Source organism: Polypterus senegalus, chromosome 12, assembly GCF_016835505.1.
Source record: "Polypterus senegalus isolate Bchr_013 chromosome 12, ASM1683550v1, whole genome shotgun sequence".
NCBI classification, from domain to species: Eukaryota; Metazoa; Chordata; class Cladistia; order Polypteriformes; family Polypteridae; genus Polypterus; species Polypterus senegalus.
Genome location: NC_053165.1, coordinates 89,385,787 through 89,405,601, shown reverse-complemented (window position 1 = coordinate 89,405,601; position 19,815 = coordinate 89,385,787). Strand labels below are relative to the sequence as shown.

Below are 19,815 nucleotides of genomic sequence, written 5' to 3'. Positions count from 1 at the left end.
CTCGCAGTAAGGAGACCTGGATTCGCTTCCCGGGTCCACCCTGCGTGGAGTTTGCATGTTCTTCCCGTGTCTGCGTGGGTTTCCACCCACAGCCCAGACATGCAGGTTAAGTGCATTGGCGATCCTAAATTGTCCCTTGGTGTGTGTGTGCCCTGTGGTGTGCTGGCCCCCTGCCTTGGGGTTTGTTTCCTGCCTTGCACCCTGGGATTGGCTCCAGCAGACCCCCGTGACCCTTAGGATATAGCAGGTTGGATAATGGATGGATGGATGTAGTGATTTACTTCATGAGGTAGAAGTACATAATAAACAAGAATAATTGCATCAGATGTTTATGTGTGCTTCAATTTAAATGTTTAAAGTCTAAATTCTCTCCACTGTAACATAAATGTGTCATTTTTCACCCTCTGATAGATGTCTATAGTAAATGATCAAAAGTCAAAAATAACATCATATTTGTAATCACCGACCTTGAAGTAGTCTCCAATATTGGTCTAAAACAGACTAAAATATAAGCAGGCAGTGGCACAGTGGTTAAGGCTTTGGACCGCAAATCCTGACATGGTGTGACCCTGAGTTATTCACTTCAACTGCCTGTACTCCAGTTGGAAAAAGAAAAAGAAATGTAATCAATTGTATCTCAAAAGTTGTAAGTCGCTTTGGATAAATAAATGTAAAACAACACCCTACATACATATGTTTGACTTTTGTCATTTTGAACCTTCCGGTTCCTCTTAGAGGAATAGGACCACCGGTAAGGAATCAATAGCAAAAATATATTCATGGTTAGGGACCTCTAAATAGCATAAAGACACACTGCATGCTTATATTATGACAACGATTTTTTAGAAGTTTGAGGAAAAGTTTTACCCTTCTTAACCCATTAGATAGATAGATAGATAGATAGATAGATAGATAGATAGATAGATAGATAGATAGATATTTTATTAATCTAAAGGGGATCTTCACATACTCCAGCAGCAGCATACTGATAAAGAACAATATTAAATTAAAGAGTGATAACAATGCAGGTATAACAGACAATAATAACTTGTATCATGTTAACGTTTACCCCCCTGGGTGGAATTGAAGAGTCGCATAGTGTGGAGGAGGAACGATCTCCTCAGTCTGTCACTGAAGCTGCTCCTCTGTCTGGAGGTGATCCTGTTCCGTGGATTCTCCATGACTGACATGTGTCTGCTCAGCGCCCTCTTCTGCCACAGATGTCAAACTGTCCAGCTCCGTGCCTACAATAGAGCCTGCCTTCCTCACCAGTTTGTCCAGGCGTGAGACGTCCTTTTTCTTAATGCTGCCTCCCCAGCACACCACCGCGTAGAAGAGGCCGCTCGCCGCAACCATCTGATAAAACATCTGCAGCATCATATTGCAGATGTTAAAGGACGCCAGCCTTCTAAGGAAGTATAGTCGGCTCTGTCCTCTCTTACACAAAGCATCAGTACTGGCAGTCCAGTCCTATTTATCATCCAGCTGCACTCCCAGGTATTTATGGGATCAGATGATGGGGCACACACAACTGCAATTCCTTCTGGAAACACTTATTGGTTGTCTTGTTATCCTAAGGATGTAATTCTGTCGAACAAAATATGGTTCAAAAATTGCCTAAAATGAGGGTTTTTCGGGTCTTGGGGCGAATAACTGAGCAGGTGACGGGGCCATTACTAGACGTTAAGACCATATGTGGGTTTTTTCTCCCCGGTAAGATAAAAAAAACTGAAGTGATGTCAGAGTGCTAATAAGTAATTCTTACGGACACAATAAAGGTACGGTGTTTAAAACGGGTTAATGGAAAACCCCTCTTCATATCTCTCGTTACTGACCGTGCAGAGGCTTTTAATTTGTAGATCTGCGCGTTTAGCGGAAGTGGGCGTGGCCTTGTGACGTTGCTTATGGTTTGAGTGATAGCACACGCTTCAGGCCGTTCACTTGGAGAGCGCGCAGGGGGCGGTGTCTGTGCTTTAGGTTGTGTGCGGCGTTTTCAGACTGCATCACTCATTAGCCTTTTCATTTTATCACCGAAATGCTTTCTCGTCTGATGGCGTTCTTTTTTCTCACCTAAGCGACACGTTGCCTTTTTTTTTTTGGGCAAGGAGACGCACGACGCTTTGGGCGGGGATTTACCAGAGACAACGGGAAGTGAAAGAAAGTTTTTTTTGTGTGTGTGTTGGTTTTGTTTTCTAGTGAAGTGTGTCCAACTGAGAAAAAAAATACAACTAATAAAAAGTTCGACGACGTCGCAGACACCATTTTATACATAAGTACAACGAGAAACACCCGGAGGAACCCAGCTGTAAAGATGGAATGGCTCTCAGCTTTTAATGTTTATATGTTTGTACTTTTCAGCTTACAGGTAACTTTCGTTTCCACTTTGGAGTTCTCATTTTGGATGTCATGCTTTGGGATAAATACGACTGTAAACTTTGCTGTAAACCCACTCGACCCTGTCATGTGTCTGTTCGATTGTCGTAAACCTTGTGCTTGGTCTCTCGAAGTGTGATTTTACTACGTGGTTTTCGGTGTATTCTGTACGTTGCGCTGGTTTTCTCCACGTGATCCCATGCTCAGTTAACACTGCGCATGCGTTCGAATGTTGTCACTTCTACAGTATAATTTAACACTTTGTAACGTAGATTACGCAGCACAGTAAGATAAAGTCTTGCTAAAGTTAAGCAACAATTGTCCACCCATTCATTTCTTAGTTTATGTAATGCATAAAAGAGGAAACAGCTGAGGGAATCGCTTCTAGTCAGTTCGATTTACAGAAACAAATACTCAAAATTCAACGCTTGATTCACTTTGATAGACGTTAGCGTGACACAAAGCAGGGTTCTATACTATGCCCGATACGACTTGAATTGAGCTCCGCTCAAGTGCTACCTGGTAGTCCGGTTGGAGAGTGAAGGAACGTTCAAGTAATTAGCAACGGAGTGCGCAGCAGGCAGGCTACACACCATTTGTATCTGCGGAACTGTAATGGAGAGTGTCCGCAGCCTTTACTTTTCTTGGAGTTTCATGTTAGAAGAGGGCACTTTATATTTAGGCTATAGGTAAAGAGGCTCATCAAAGCCCCTTTCGCTCCTTAAACGTCTGATAAAAGCTCAAATGTCTCCATCCACTCTGCCTCAAAGCGTGGTCTGTGGGCTGACGTAATCATTCTTAGAACTTTCTTGCTGATAAAGCCACAGGAAATGACTGTAAGACAAGAGTCCACAAAGCACCTTGTCTGACTTTATTGCAGTCAATAATATTTTTTTACTTCTTCACCACTCCTTCCCACTCTGACTCGGTATCGTTCTCTCCCATCCCAAAGAACTTCAAAATATCCATCTTGATGTCCACCTGAAGAGGCATCCTCCTGGCAACAGCATCCCCATAATTCCATGTAGATAAGGATGCACGTGGCTTCTGATGTGTAGGATCTTCAAAGTCTGTGGCTGTAACACCTTCTTGGCCGTCTGTAGTCATTTAAAGATCCCTGGGCATCCTTCAGGGTATTTCCTGATGCCCTGGCTAAATTCCCCACTATGGCTTGCTCATTCTCTGGCCCTAATTGGCAAAAACTGCCTCTCCCACAACTTCACTCCCTAATAGCTAATGTGTGTTGAGTGTACTGGGGCATAATGGCTGTTGTTGCATCATCCAGGCGAGTGCTATGCATTAGTGGTGTTTGAGGTGACTCCCCACTATCTTATATGAAGTACTTTGAGAAGTGAGAAGGATTTCTTGTGGATCACTGATTATAATCAGGGACTTAGCTGGTTTCACAGTCATGTAATGCAGGCTGTCTTTCCAGATGGGCAGGGTTGAGTCCTTGGTAGGCAGAAGTTTGAGGCATGGTCAGTATAAGGTATTCAGACCTCAGATAAGACCCCAGGTGAGCGGCCACGTCAAAGCCAAGATCTGAATCCCATCGAGATACTGTTATGGGTATTTGAAATTGGTTGTGCATGCAAGACACCCGTCGGACATCACACAGCTCAAAGAATACTGCACACAGGAGTGGGGAAACACTAGACAGTTGTAGAAAATGTCTGCTTTGCAGTATTTTATGAATGGCTGTGGTAAAAGTATCTGCACCCTTGATGCAAATAATTGCCCCATTTTGGCGGAAACAACCTCCAGTAGATGTTTTCTATAACCATCTAGTGTTTCCCACTCCTGTGCGCAGTATTCTTTGAGCTGTGTGATGTTTGAAGGGTGTCTTGCGTGCACAATCCATTTCAAGTACCCCCACAGTATCTCAATGGGATTCAGATCTTGGCCTTTCCAGAACCTTCCTTTTTTGGTAGATTTACTGGTGTGTTCAGGATCATTGTCATGTTAAAAAGTCCACTTTCATCTGAACATCAGTGTTCTGACAATGACAGATGACCTCATGTTATCCTCGGGCACCCTCCGGTACAATGAAGAATTCATAGTGGATTCTAAAATTTTGAGCAGCCCTAAACTGTTCTTTTTCCACTACCATGCTTCACAGCTGGTATCGGGTTTTTCTGGTGAAATGTCTTCTGGAGGTGTCACCCATTGCACTGGCTGCTCTCAGATCTCAATCCGTGTGGTTCCGCCAATGTGATGGGTGCGGCAATGCATTGCGATCGGCGTATGCCCCCAACTTCTCTCTTCTAGAATTGCAGCCAAATAACCTTTTCCTTGCCCTGTCCATCTAGAACACATTGTTCCTGAAGCCCTGGTCTCTGCCAGGGTGTTCATGGGCATCTTGCCCATCTCTGGGATCAGTTTGTATAAAAAATGAGGGATTTTATTGCATGTTTTGTGTACATGAAAGTGTACATGATCACACTCTTTGTGTATTCAGAGTTATTGAAGCCTAAATGTGAAAGTGATCTGGGATATTTGTGTATATCGGGGGTGTCGAACTCCGGTCCTGGAGGGCCTCAGTGGCTGCAGGTTTTCATTCTAACCATCTGCTTCATTAGTGACCAGTTTTTGGTGCTAATTAATTTTTTTTGCTTTAGTTTAAATTAATTTGACTCGGACCCCTTAGTTATTTCTCTTTCCTTAATTGGCAGCCAAACCATGAGACACAAAACAAGCCGCCACATGACCAGCTCACCTCTGCCCATCACTCAATATCTGATAATAAAGAAAGGTGAAGGTCTTAGTAAGGTTGATCTTTTAAGTTACCAAAACATTTTGGCAGTGTTCTTAGAATAAACAGAAAAATCGACAGTTTTGGAAATGTCTGCTGCGGCAGAATGAGAGCAGCAACAAGCCTTGGAATTAAATAACGGGTTTAGTTAACAGCAAGAATGGGCTTCTCATTAAGAGACTAGTTGGAGTGAAATTGGCTGAGTTTGAAACCCCAGTTTAGCTGGTCATCTGTTGCCTCGTTTCACATTTCATTTCTGTTTGGCTGTCATTTAATGAAAACGAGAATAAATTCAGAGGACTGAATCCTTAAAAACAGGGCTATTAAAATGAAGGGAAAATAATTTAATTAGCAGTGAAAACTGGCCACTGATTAGGAAAAGGGTTAGAATGAAAAACTGCGGCCCTCCAGGCCTGGAGTTCGACACCCGTGGTGTTATATGCTTTACTCAAAATGAATTTTATTTGCTGAAGTTCCCTTGCTCCGAATATGAAGGCCAAACCAAGCTATAGAATTTCATATCAGTGTTACGGAAGTTTGTCTGTGAAATGGATACATCTGGCACCTCAGGTTTTTTTTTTCCTTTTTTTAAACTTGATGTCAAATTGAACGCAGTTGGTATCAAGTGGCAAATTTAAGATTATGGACTATGGAAGTTGAGCAGTGCTGGGTAATGGTTATTATTGTTAAAAATGACCTGGTTGTGTTTATTGATGCTATGCTATCGTCTCACAAAAAGTTAAGGGATCACCGGGAATTTCCTGACAAATGAGGGACCAGCATGTGTTTTTCTCTGGGTCAGTTGTAGTTGGCCACTCCAGGGAACTTTCTCCCAAGTGTTTTCCATTTGGAGGTTGTGGATCCCATAGTCCACAGACATGCAGGTTAGGTGCATTGGCGATTCCAAATTGTCCCTAGTGTGTGCTTGGTGTATGTGTGTGCACCCTGCGGTGGGCTGGCGCCCAGCCCGGGGTTTTTTTCCTGCCTTTCGCCCTGTGTTGACTGGGATTGGCTCCAGCGGACCCCCATGACCTTGTTGTAAGGATATAGCGGGTTGGATAATGGATGGATGGATCTCAGTTTGCTCCATTGGAGTCCCAGGGCCTTAGACGTGGCTTCGCAGCCCTTTCCAGACTAACAGGTGTCAACTTTTCATCCGATTTTCATGACTTTCCTTTGGTCCTTTGGCCTTGCGTACTTGTTGAATCCTTGTGCTGGCAACTTGACTTTGGTAGTAAAGGTCAAAATAAGTGAGGGTTGTAATCAATCTGGACTGTTTTTAGTTTCTCTCTTATTTTCCTTTAAATTTTTGTTCATTCATTGGTTTGGGGGCATTTGCCTTTTTTTACATGTGCCATTTGGTGCTGGATGATTTTTATCATTAGATAAATTAATGTAATAAAAATAGTGTTACATGTTCTCTCAGGGACGGTTTATGTGGCTTAGGGACTGAAAAGTTTTCTTGTGGAAAAATTTGTAATGGAAATTTTTTTTTTATGTGTTTTCAAAACAATATACACAAACACACTATTATATTGAAGGTGCATCACTATCAAATATATACGCGTATACGGTGGTGCTTGAAAGTTAGTGAACCATTCAGACGTTCACATATTCCAGGATAAATAACCATCCATCCATTTTCCAACCCGTTGAATCCGAACACAGGGTCATGGGGGGTCTGCTGGAGCCAATTCCAGCCAACACAGGGCACAAGGCAGGAACCAATCCCGGGCAGGGTGCCAACCCACCACAGGACACACACACCCACACACCAAGCACACACTAGGGACAATTCAGAATCACTAGTCCACCTAACCTGCATGTCTTTGGACTGTGGGAGGAAACCCACACAGACACGGGGAGAACATGCAAACTCCACGCAGGGAGGACCCGGGATGTGAACCTTGGTCACCTAACTGCGAGGCAGCAGCACTACCACTGCGCCACCAGAATAAATATGACTTAACAAAATCATCAGATTTTTGCACGAGCCCTAAAGGTAAATATGGAGAACCTAGGTAAGCAAGTGAGGCAAAAACATCATGCTTTTCATTTATTTATTGAGGAAAATCAACCCAGTATTACATATCTGTTGGTCGCAAAAGTATGTGAACCTAGCAGGTAATTTGAAGGTGAGATTAGAGTCGGGTGTTGTCAGTCAGTGTAATGAAAGTCCGATGTCAGTGGACTGTTTATTTTAAAAGGTTCTGTCAAGGGCTTCATCTTCAAGCACATTTGTGTAGTATCAGTGTGTCATGTCATGGACAAAGGGTGTTTCAGAGAACTTCAGAAAATGAATTATGGTTGCTCATGCTGAGAGAGGCTGTTTCAGACCCAGCTGTGAAAGAGTTTGGACTGCACCAATCCACAGTCAGACTGTACAAAAGGTAGGAAGTTTAAGGCTATTGTTAATTCTCATTAGAAGTGGTCGGCCAACAAGCATCACTCTAAGGGCAAGGCATGTGATTGTCCCTGAGGTCACCGAAGTGCCTCTCCGACTGGTTAATGTTAATGTTCACACCAGGAGAACACAGAACAACAGTGGTGTGCATGGCAGGATTGCAAGGAGAAAGCCACTGCTTTCCAAAACAAACATTGTTAGATAGATAGATAGATAGATACTTTATTAATCCCAAGGGGAAATTGAATCTACACTTTTCTGAAAAGCATGTGCACCAGCCTAAAAGCTATTGGAGTAATGTTTTATGGACAGATGACAGTGTGTGTTCCAGCATGAAAACCTCATCCATCTGTGAGACATGGTGGCAGTGGTATCACATGCTTTGGGCCTGTTTTGCTGGGTTTGGGCCAGTCTAAAAGAAGCTGTCAAGACATCTGTCCGAGGACTACACCAAGAGAAACTGGATCATACAGCAAGATGATCACAAGCACACAAGTTGTTCTACCAAAGAGTGGTTAAAGAAGAATAAATAAAGCAAAGGTTTTGGAATGGACAAATGAAAGTCCTGACCTTAACCCAATAAAAATGTGGAAGGACATGAAACGTGCCATTCATTTGAGAAAAGCCAGCGACATCCCTGAGATGAGGCAATTCTGTATGGAGAAATGGGCCAAAATTCCTCCAAACCGATGTACAAGACCTACCAGAAATGTTTAGTTGCAGTTATTGCTGCAAATATTCACATACTTTTGCCATTCAAGAATGGCAAAATACAAGGCAAAAAGAAACTTGAAATGGAAGAAGATCCTACAGATTAGTTTACTTTCAAATACTGTCTTAGGCACTGACCTTCATCTATAGCCTGTTATCTGGTTATTTGATGTCTACTTTTAATTGAATGCCATGTTTAGTTTGCAGCTTGGTTCTGCCCTCTGTTTATATAGTAGGTTTGGTTCAGATTTTTTTTCTGGCACAGCTTGTAATATTCTCTTTGCTCTCATAGGTGAATGCTCAGAATGGTGTCATGCAGGTTTCTGAAATGGGATCTCTTGATGAACAAAACTACTGTTTTAGCTACAACTCTAACTGGACACCACTTCCTCCTAACTTTAACAGCTCTGTAAGTAGCCTTGTCTTGTTAAGAAGATCGCACTGCTTTTCTTTGTATGAATTTGCACAATTAGAGTCAGGAGATACTGTCATTGTGATACATTGACCTTTGCTTTGTGGTTGGGCCTTGTCGTAAGTTCCTTACTGCCAAATTAGGCCTTAAATCCTTCCAGTCCCATACTAGGTTGGAACGTGAATGGGAATTGTTTTTTTAATTCTCTCTCCCATTTCACTTTCCATCAGGAAGAACATTTCTGCTTTGAGATTTTGCCTGTAAAAAGAACTGCTGAAAAATGTGTTTTGTTCATTTTTTCCAGTCTAACATTACAGTATATAAATGCAGAGGAATTTTCCCCCATCATTAGAATAAATGTATGAAGCCTCCACCTGATTTTCATTTTAGGTAGAGTATTTTGCAGACTTGGGTGGGCTTTGGTATAGTTTTTATAAAGAATGATGTGATCATCATTGACCACCTTATTGCTCTTACAATGTACACAATACTACAATTATTCACTGAAATTTTTTGTTTTGTATCTGACAAATAAATTATGTTTAAAATTACTATTAAAAAGATAAAAATAAAAAACATTCTATTGGTGCAACATGAGTTAGTAAATACTAAGATTATTAATAGTGTTTTTATTTACACAGACTGATTAAAGCTGCTTTTGTGACAGCATGCTTTTTAAGTTAGGTTTGTCGGACAGTGTTTGCATCAGATATGTGACATTTATGTCCGCATTGGTATATGGCCTAAACATCAGCTGGTTAATAACAACTGAAGAAGTACTATTTAATGGGCAAGTCAATTTTCTAATGTCATAAAGTTCTGACGTTTTTCCAAATCTCTCCCATACTTTAATATTTGTCACAATATTGAGGAAACTTTTTTGTAAAATCAAACTTTTCAATTGAAGATTATTCTTTTATTTCACAGTTCCAGTAAAACATTTGCGTCTAGTAAATGATAAATGATCATATATAAATAAATAAACCATAAATAATCAGCCTGTGTTATTGCTTATACCTTTGTAGTAAATCATAATTTCCTGTTGAGTTGGACTGACCATATCTGTAGTAATTACTTATAACTGGGGATTTTAAATTAATTGGCTCTATAGGAGTATTCATAGATGACTACAAATGTGACTCCCATTTATGTATTGGGATACAAGTGGCAATAGTGGAATAGTGCCATTTTTCTGCTTTATTACTGAATGTATTCAGTTATGTTCCATGCCTGTTTTATCTGCTGTAGTTATTTATGTGAGTATTGCTTTTATTTCAAAGTCTCTTACACATAACATAGGTGGGTTGTTACTGTTAAGATCTTTCTGGTGCAGTCTTTGTCAATAATTGAATTTCCCCTTGGGATTAATAAAGTATCTATCTATCTATCTATCTATATATCTATCTACTATCTATCTATCTATCTATCTATCTATCTATCTATCTATCATATAGTGCCTTTCATATCTATCTCTCTATCTATCTTAAAATTAATACCTACCTAATTGCAGTGTGAGTGAAGTCCATATGTTTGTTCAAAGAAAAAACGGACTAGTCTCTCCTTTTATTTTAAAGTTGCGCATCTTCACTTCAACTCTGCTGTGTAAGGAAGATGATATCCCTGTTGTAGTGAAGGGCCTTGCCATTGTAGTGATGAGGGGTGATTGTTCATTCTCTGAAAAGGCCATCATTGCCCAGAAAAAAGAAGCTACTGCCTTACTGGTTGCATCAAACAACACACTGGTAAGTGGGATGTGAGCTCTTGCAAGTTTTTATTGGAGTATTTTTACATCCCTTCTCTAATAACACTTTTGCTTGTATTTACTAGATTGCTTTTCCCAATTTTGTCTTTAGGAGCAAACAATACAAGTATAATGATCTATCTGTTAACTTAATTATTTTCTACCTAAATATATAGACATATACATTTTGGATGGTTTTGTATTCTTTTGTTCTACATTTTTTATTCCTGTGCTTTGAGTCTATCTTTAGAAAATAGTGTTTTATTAATACACCGATACTGAAATTTCTTCATTGAGATGAAATGAAAACTTAAATGTATGCCACCTAACTCAACAAAAAATATCTTTTAAGATGTTAACTATTTCTGTTTAACAGAGTATATACAGTAGTAGTTTGCAAAGTTCTTATCTGTTTTTCTTATGTTTTAATTGTCCACTTGTCTGTAAGCCGTCCTCATCCTCTCTGTCCTTCTTTTGGTTAGTATGGCTTTGGCCATATCGGTACAATCTGGCCTTAACAGCTTGGGCCATTTCCAGCAACAGCCACTACCGTTTCCTTGAGAATATGTATGTTCTCTAACATCAGGGAAATCAATTCTTCCATTTTGTTCTTGTTCTGGATCTTCTACACAATCACTGGTGACCCTTAGAAGTTGAGGCTCTTGTTTCACTATTGCCTTATGGCATAGGTCATCATTCTCTTGATCAACCTTCTAGCTCCCTTTTCTTGTATTATTAATTCTGTACATCTTTATCTAACATCTGCAATAGCCCAGGGCATCCGCTACGTTTATCTACTACTACAGCCTAGTTTGTAGTTTCTTTTAGTCAGTTTTACTTTCATTAAATGGGAGTTACTGTGCTACCATTAGTAACTGACACTTATTGTCTTTAATCTGTATATTTCAAATTTCTTGCCAGGATTTTATCTTCATGCACAAGTATATATCTCTAACAAGATTGTTTTTCAGGCTGAGGTTTTTATACGATTTGAATTTCTCGTTTCTCTTCCAGTTTGCATTCAGTAACACAAATGTGGAAGTAGAGAATCCATGAAGAAATGCGATATGTTTCATTTGAGTCTGCACAATTACTGGCATTAAATAGTTTTCTGTCTATATCCATTCCAAAATGGAATTTTACCAGATATTCCTTGATAACAAGTGATTGCAGAAACAATCTGCTCCCTGATTTATTTGTCTCATCTGCACATTTCTGTGCTGCCAAACTGTTGCATCTTTTTAACAGAAGATGCGTGAAAAAAATCTTTTTTTCTAAACTAATAATGGATACATAATTGCTACTTAATGTATGTACATTCTGTTTTGCCAAAAGTGTTTTTTTATTTTTTTTCTGCACCTCATGCTTTATCACATTTTGTCATTTCAATTGCAAAATGCCAAGATAAAGGAAAGAAGCTGTATAAGCAGGATGAGCTTGCTTAAAGCAATTAGAAAAATACAAATACAGGAGTTTAACTGTTAATATGAATCTCCTCTTTGCTGGTACCACCCACAGCTACTCTCTTAGGATTTCTGCAGCAGTGCATTTTTCAGGCAAGAATAAGAGATGGGCAATTTTTGCACTTAACTGAACAGCTACTACTGCTATTTATCTAACGTGTGTGTAGCTTTTTTTTTGGTGGGGGTCGGGTTAACCATTTAACAGTCTGTTTTCTGTGTTCTGTTCAGGCTGTTCCGTCAGGAAATTCAAGTAGCTTGGACAAAGTTAATATTCCAGTTGTTGTTGTTAGATACACAGATGTGCAGGCTTTGGAGCAGGTAATGAAACCTAATGTACCTTTTCAGTATATGTATTATACAAATTGATCTATAAACAGTAAAATGTTGGTGACATTAACTGGAGTGAAAATATATTTAATAAAGAGAACTAATTCAGTTGTAAAGCCTTTTAACTTTTTACTATAGTCTAGATTCTTGATTTCATGAGGGATTTTTGTAATTGTACATAAAAATAGTGCTTGATTTATGGTGGATATTAATAACTTACATGGAGCCCCATATGCAAGGCAGGAAGCAGTTTTGGACAGGGAGCCATTTAGTCCGTCAAAGGGCCCCCTCATGCACACACCTACAGTCACACATGGCCGATTTGGGAGGAGAATCGGTGTCCCCAGAGAAAAAGAAACAGAAATTGAGACACAGGGAGAACATGTAAGCACAAATGACTGACTGTGATATTCTTGAAGATCTGTACTGTCAAGTATTTAAATTCTGGTTCTTTGTTATAATTCATTAAAGCATGAAAAAGAGTAATGCTTTCTAAACGAAATCAAAGACAACTTTGATGCATCTTACTGCCAGTTACTTTCTTAATGTTTAGTAACTTGAAAAACATTCACTAAACAAACAAAATAAATTGTGAGATTAAATAATTTGGCCTTTCCCCCAATCTCTTTATCAGCATTTCAAAGGAAACATGACAGTGAAGCTTTCTGTCTCTGTTGCGCCTTTGTTTGACAGCAGCATATTGGTGCTCTTTTTAATTGGTGTTCTTACTGTGGCTCTTGGAGGCTACTGGAGTGGTGCAGCAGAACGGTAAGAAGATTATATGATGTTTCATTTTAGTAACTCCCAATTTATTGAATGAGTCTCAGACAAGTAATTCAGCTGAGTCACATTGCGGACATCCCACAGTTGTAAATACTAGGTCTTTAGTATTATGGTAATCTATTTTTTTTTCTTTATGAGTGATGCTAAACTCTCACATGTTAATTTAAATGGCAGTAGCCTTTCATTCATCTTATTGTAGCTTCAAATTAAAAGCTGAAGACATGAAGTCTGCTGCAGATTTTTGTTGCCCAAGCTAAAATGAATTAAAATGATAAAGGAAAACAAAGTCACAGTTTGTACACCTCAAGTGTGGTATTTTAGAATTTGTAAAACTTAATACTTACTGGTATACGCAGTTTGTTCCTCTTTTCTGTCCATTTTTATTGCAGTGTGGGCAACAGATGTTTCTTTAAACGCACATTTCTCTACTTGCTTAAATGAGGTTTGGAGTAAACAGTTAGTGCAGCTCACTGCTTCAGTACCATCACCGTTAATAGACATTCTTAAAATGCTTTGATCAGACCCCATGTACTATCACAATAAAATTAGACGGTTCTCAAACCTGCTTAGCCCAGCTTTAGGGTCTTAGGAGCTGGCACCTGCCCCGGCAGTGTCCGGAGAAAGAAAGAAACCCAGCACTGAAAAGAGTGTCAGCAGATCTCATTTTCACTCCTTCATGGTGAAGCAAGTTAGTCGCCAATTAACTTAGTATGCACATCTTTGATATTTAGGAGTACTAGGGGACTCTGCCCCCTGCTCGCTTTGCTCCCCAACCCCCGTGTGGGCCATATGCACTAGTTATTTCCCGGATCTGCTGCGTGAATATCAACTATGTGTTTGATACCTCCATCTTTCAAAAGTTCGTCGCATGTTGGTTTTATTATATATGCGAGCGTAATCTTTCAGATTCATAATAGAAATCCAAGAAAACTTCTTTGCCCGTGTTTTTCAGATAAATTTCGTGTAAAGTGCGATACTTTTGGATGTATGGATTTGTATCCATTATTGGCTGCAGAATTTCTAATACATCCAATCGTTTAACTCTTTCGATTCTATGTTGCAACGCTTCTCCATGATCATAAATATAAACCTGCCCGAATTGTGGTTTCTTTGAAATTAAGCTTTAATTGTTGCCGGACCACAGGTTCTCATATGGTCCTGAATCGTGTAAATCTACATTTTAAGCATTGAATGATGCAAACGGATTATTGTAGACTAGCCAACCCGCGGCGTACCATACACCGGATAATCAGGACAGTTTTTTAATGATTTTTAAGCACAGGGAGAAAATGAACATTTGAAAAATTGGTAATGTAATAAATCAGCAAAAAAAGCAACATTGTAACAATGCACGGAACGAACCAACACACAATCGTCCGTGACTGAAAACTGCCATTGCGCATGTGCCCACCTCCAACTCGTCACTTGAGTTGTTGTCGTCTTTGCACAGTCCAGATGCACCTGTGACTCACGTAGACTTTCCGTGTTGCTGCAGGAGCATCTGAGAAGACGCATGTTTGTCAAGGATGCAAATTGCTGTATGTAGCGTGTAAAACAGTTTGCTATGGTGCACGCGGTCGTGCGTCATAACCGAAAACTCAGTTTTTAAAGACTGCTTACTTCATTGTGTTTTAACCTCCGTTGTAAAGGATTGTTTTAAGGATCCCATGGGATACCCCTCGCAAACCATTTTACACGCTGCATATGGCGATTTACCTCCGGCGTGGCTCCTTCCTGCGTGCGCCATAGGTGTCTTACTTGTTGGTGGCTTAGTGAATCCACGCCCCTTCCTGCGTGCTTTCCATGGGTGTCTTGCCTTAGTGAATTCTATATATAGATTCGAATATTTTGTCTGTAGTGTTTGTAGATTTCACTTTCACCAAATAATTAAATCTCGCGGATATGCCTCTTCATTGGGAAGAAACACTACTTTTCCTTGATGGCAACACGAATTAGACGATCTACAAGTCTCCGATTTAAACTTTAAAGCCAAACAATATCAATATACTTTATCACCTATGTCCATATATTCAATCTCTTTTTGCTGTTCCATTATTTCACCAAGTCTATCTAATAATTTCCATTTATTTGAGCTAATGAAATATTTACTATCTTTTTTTTTTTTTTTGAGGCTTTCGAATTTTAGCGCTTTCATAATCTCTAACCTGCTCTGCATGTGTATCGCGCCAACGTTTTTTAACCTCTTTACGATGTTCCACTTTGTCTTCCACTCTTTGTCTTTTATTTACGGCCCCGGGCGTGGTTAAATCTCTTGGCACAAAGTCTCGTCTCTCAGGACTTGAAATGATCTCTCTGAAAAAGTCTCATCTTGTCCCAGGATTTTTTTTATATAATAGAGAGATTTGGAGAGAAAATACACAGAAATGGGGAGAACGCACCAGCTTCATACACAATATTTACATTTTGGTAGACCATAATAACTTTTTTTAAAAAGAGGAAATAAATATAAATCTCAAAAGTCTTTGAATAGTATTTACCTCATTTAGGCAGCAAATATTCCATAGCTATCCCTTTTGTAGCAATTGTAGCCTGAAGACTTTTGTAATACGTTGTAGACATTTTTCACTCAATTTTGCCACTGATACAGATTATAAATCAACATTAAAAGAAATCAAGGTTTTATTTTTGAGAGGGGGAAAAAAAAAAAAACTATGAACAATTTAAAGAATGGGATCCAAAGGTCCTGCTGTGGCTTTAAGAGAGAGACGTCTAGAAATTTAGCATAAAGCACTCTAAATATGCAAATGGAATAACAGATGTCATCACAGCCAATTTTATTATTTAAAATAAAGGATGACATCACAATCAGTATCAATACTTGATTGGAGAAGAGATAGAAACTATGAAATATAATTTTTGAAAATGTGGGTACTGTGTATTACACTATTACACTGCAGTTTGTGCTCTTATTAAGCCTCTCATACTGTACATGCCAGGATTGGAGGGGCTGCACATCATAAAGGATTCATTGTCTATCTCCCTTCTGTATTACTATTAAAAATGAACAAACTTCAGTCACTGAAGTAATATAAATTTAGACTTCAGTCAAAGTTAAGGTTATACAATTGCTGAAATAAAGCTGCTATTGTGCTTGAATTCTTTGAAAAAGGCCTGGATGCATGTTTTTCAGATGTTTAACACCAAGGTGTTACTTATTTTGGTTAGGACTCTCTTAAACACCTCTCCTTTTGACTTCACACTGGCTGCCTAAATTAAATCCTGTCTTCACCTTTCTCTCACAGTTGTATTCTCCTCGTGCGTCGTCGTGCCATCTGAAAAACTTGAAGTCACATATTAACTTGGATTAAATGTGAATTTCCATCATTTGTACATAACTTCAACTTCATTCTTTTCAAAGTGCTAGAGAGCAGAGTGTTTTTTAGCTGTTTCAAATTATTTTTATTGGTTAAATTGAATACATTTTTTGCAGCCAATAGGACAATTTTCAGTTGTGTAATAAAATAAGTTCAGTCTGTACAGCCTTTATCTTCAATGTCTACAGTAATGAAATGGATTCTCAGACTGCTTTAGAAGGAGATGGAAGGAGAACAGAAAAGAGCGATGTCCTTATATTTTCACCTCTTAAAATAGTGGTGTTTGTGGGAATCATGTGTGGAATGCTGCTTTTACTATACTTCTTCTACAAGTGGCTAGGTGAGGAAATGTTGTTTCTTTCATTTCAGATTATGTTTAATTTGTACTGCATATTATTTGTCATGAATCCTGAATTAAGGTTTAGTTTCGAGGTACCCAGGTCCTGTCCTCAAAGTCGCAGTCAGTCATTTTCTAACCTGCTTACTCCTGAACAGGGTCATGGGGGTCTGCTGGAGTCTATCCTAGCTAGCATTGGTTATTTTGATTTAATTACAGGCCTGCTTTTCTGCCTAATTTTATTTTAAAAGTATCTGTACTTTTGAAAGTTTAGAAAGTAACATTTGTGTTTTAAATATTGGTAATATAAGGTTAGGATTGTGTCATTCTGCATGTTTCCTAATGTTTAACTGAAGACACTAATGTTCTTAAGCTAGAAAGTCTTCTAAGCATACATTTCCGCACTCATTCATATTGAGTGTGTAATATGTTTCGAAGGTAGGGGGTTCACAGGGGCAGGATAACATGAAAATACACAGAAGATGCCTAGGGTCTAAGCTTTGAGACAGCAATACTCCCTGCAGCTGATTTAAAAAAAAAAAAAGGGGGAGTTGGGGGACTCATTTGATTTGATATTTGATTCTTTTACCTGACAACTGGGATGCACAATAAGACAAAGCAGAAACCCTGTTCCTCCAGTTTTAAAAAGGGCATTAATCTCCATTTATCTCTGATTAAGAGCCACTTGTCCATCTCCCTAATACCTTATAATATATCTCCCTCTCCTTTTAATGTCTTATTCCCCCATCCTCTCTCTCTCTACTTTGCCCCAGCTCTCTTCCTATCCCTAGATGTACTATTCACTCATGGGTATGCCCTATATTTATAATAGGGCCTATAAACTTCATCCCATTATCTCTTGAGCAATTTTTAAATGAATTCTCGGATTAATGGTGGCTGGCCTTTTGCTACAGAGCACTGTCTAGCTGGTGCTGATGGTGTCCTGCAGGGAGTCCTTAGCAGCCCTGAAAAATGCCGGGTTTCCAAGGCTCTCTATTTGGAAGGAGATAACCAGTTGCCCTAGTCTGGTACTGTGTACTCCCCCTAGCTGCTAAGCAGGAGAATAATGGGAAAGGGAAGACATGATCCCTGTTTCACTAGAAATAGAATAGGTTTTACTGAAAGAATTTGGGTATTCCTATATAATTTGAACGTATTAAGGACAAAAAATACCCCAAAGACAAAACTGATGCTGTCTAAGAACTGTGGTATATTTTTTTGCTTTGTGGTGATCTGAATATTTCTAAAAACTCAGCTCACTGCAATTTTTCATAAAGAGCAAACTACTTTAGCCACTGCCTTTTTTCCCTTTATTAATCATGTTTTTTTTTTTTTTTTTTAATTCTTTGTACTACAGATTGGAATCATTTTAAGTGTCTGTTTTATATTTTTTACAGTTTACTTGATTATTTGTATTTTCTGCATTGCTTCCGCTATGGCCTTATTCCACTGTTTATCTGTGTTGCTTGAGAAGGTACCATATGGGAGATGCAGGTGAGCTGAAATTTAATTTCAATGTATAGTACAGTATTCTAAACGTTTTTTTTTTTTATTAAAATTGCATTTGAAAAGGGCTGAAACAGTATTTTTTTTTTATAATTCGATCTTTGTATGGGATATAATAACTAATCCGACATACTTAATTTGTTGATGTATTTTTCACTGGTAGTAGGTTACCATTTAAAAGTAATTCTTGAATTTATGCTAGTATTTTTCAATAGAACTAGTTATGAATCTGTCAGTTTTGTTAAGAGGATTATAGACAAAAATGTTTTGCTTGGAAATCCGGCCAAATCATTAATAGATCGTACATTTTAGGTATAAACTATAAAAATAATTGCACCTAGAATGTGGAAACCAATTAGCCTGTTGGTACATTTTTTTACTTTCTCATATACAAAGTATAGGAACAGTATTGTAATCATCCAAAAATTCCATATCAAGAGTTTGATGAACCTCGACGTTTTGGACCTCCCCGAGTCTGAAAATACAATTTTTGGAATTGTGTGTGTGTGTATGTATGTTAAACACAATAACTTGAATACACTTTTACTTGGGCCAGCCAAATTTTGCATACAAGTATTAGGAACAAAACATCGATTTCTATCAACTTTTGGGCTATTTCCACTAACCAGAAGTGGAACTTTACCTTTTTTCAAGCAGCTGCCAAGTCCAATTTATTCAACTTTTACTTTTAGAATAATTGTTCAATATATTTTTAATTTGATTTGATTTGTTGTTGATGGCTCTTTAATCTACATAACATAAAAATATAATCATTATTTTGCAGTTTATTCAAATATCCATCCCCATATCTGGGTATACAAAAAAGTCTAGGGGAGACCACTCCTGATTTTTCTGTGGTTCTTTCAGCAGCTAACGCTGCCGCCGGTTGCTTACTAAAGCTAACAAAAATTGAATACCACCTATTTCATCAAATTATTTTTCATTTTGATGTTCTGTAAATCAATCGACAATTCTTACGAATTGCTATGTAAATTTTATCTCATATATAAGCAGAAATTAAAATTTTCTGGACCTGACTATATTTGTAGCAGTTAAATGAGGCTATGCTAATTATAAGTGGAAAATATACTTTTTATAAGATAAAATTGATATTTTATATCTTTGAATGTTCCATGTACATTAGTTGTCTTAATCTTTTACAAAAAAGTATGGTGTGTATTTTAGAAATCATTTTATTATGTTGTTTTACATAATTTATTTGATTTTCTTTCCCAGTTTCTCTTGCAGAAGCAAAACAGTTGAGATAAGAATGATTTTACTTGGTGCAGCTTGTATCACGTTATCTGTAATATGGGCTGTGTATCGCAATGAAGATAGGTAATGTAATTACTATTATTTCAAGTTTAATTTGTAATTGAATTCATAAGTACCCACTTACTAAAAAAAATGGCCAGATTTTAGTTCTTAATATGTTAAAGAAGTATAACATTTTTGTCTTTGAATGCTTTTTTAATAAACAAGGTAATAAAATACCATGTTGGAACTAATAACTGGCACAGTCCCAGCCCAGAGTTTGCAACATGCTCTTCTTTCAGTATCCAACAACCACCAAGGTGATTTGAAAAAACTAAAAAGCTGCACCTTATAAAAATGAAAGCATTGGTGTAAGAGAACTTAAAGGTGACAGACTGGTTCTTCACAGTGATGCCA

The 19,815-nt window shown here is 38.4% G+C and overlaps 1 protein-coding gene across 3 annotated transcripts in view; it reads left to right on the top strand.

Annotated features, from left to right (window-relative positions):
* The first annotated feature begins 1,915 nt into the window (after window positions 1–1,915).
* zgc:123258 (uncharacterized protein LOC641502 homolog) overlaps window positions 1,916–19,815 on the top strand; it is a 38,687-nt gene continuing 20,787 nt past the window's right edge. For all 3 annotated transcript variants that reach the window (XM_039772835.1, XM_039772834.1, XM_039772832.1), the window contains exons 1-8: window positions 1,916–2,365; window positions 8,533–8,649; window positions 10,227–10,394; window positions 12,085–12,174; window positions 12,818–12,951; window positions 16,490–16,641; window positions 18,036–18,132; window positions 19,381–19,482. In XM_039772835.1, coding sequence (XP_039628769.1) covers window positions 2,312–2,365; window positions 8,533–8,649; window positions 10,227–10,394; window positions 12,085–12,174; window positions 12,818–12,951; window positions 16,490–16,641; window positions 18,036–18,132; window positions 19,381–19,482 — 914 coding nt within the window. In that variant the 5' untranslated portion in view covers window positions 1,916–2,311. The remainder of the gene's footprint in view (window positions 2,366–8,532; window positions 8,650–10,226; window positions 10,395–12,084; window positions 12,175–12,817; window positions 12,952–16,489; window positions 16,642–18,035; window positions 18,133–19,380; window positions 19,483–19,815) is intronic.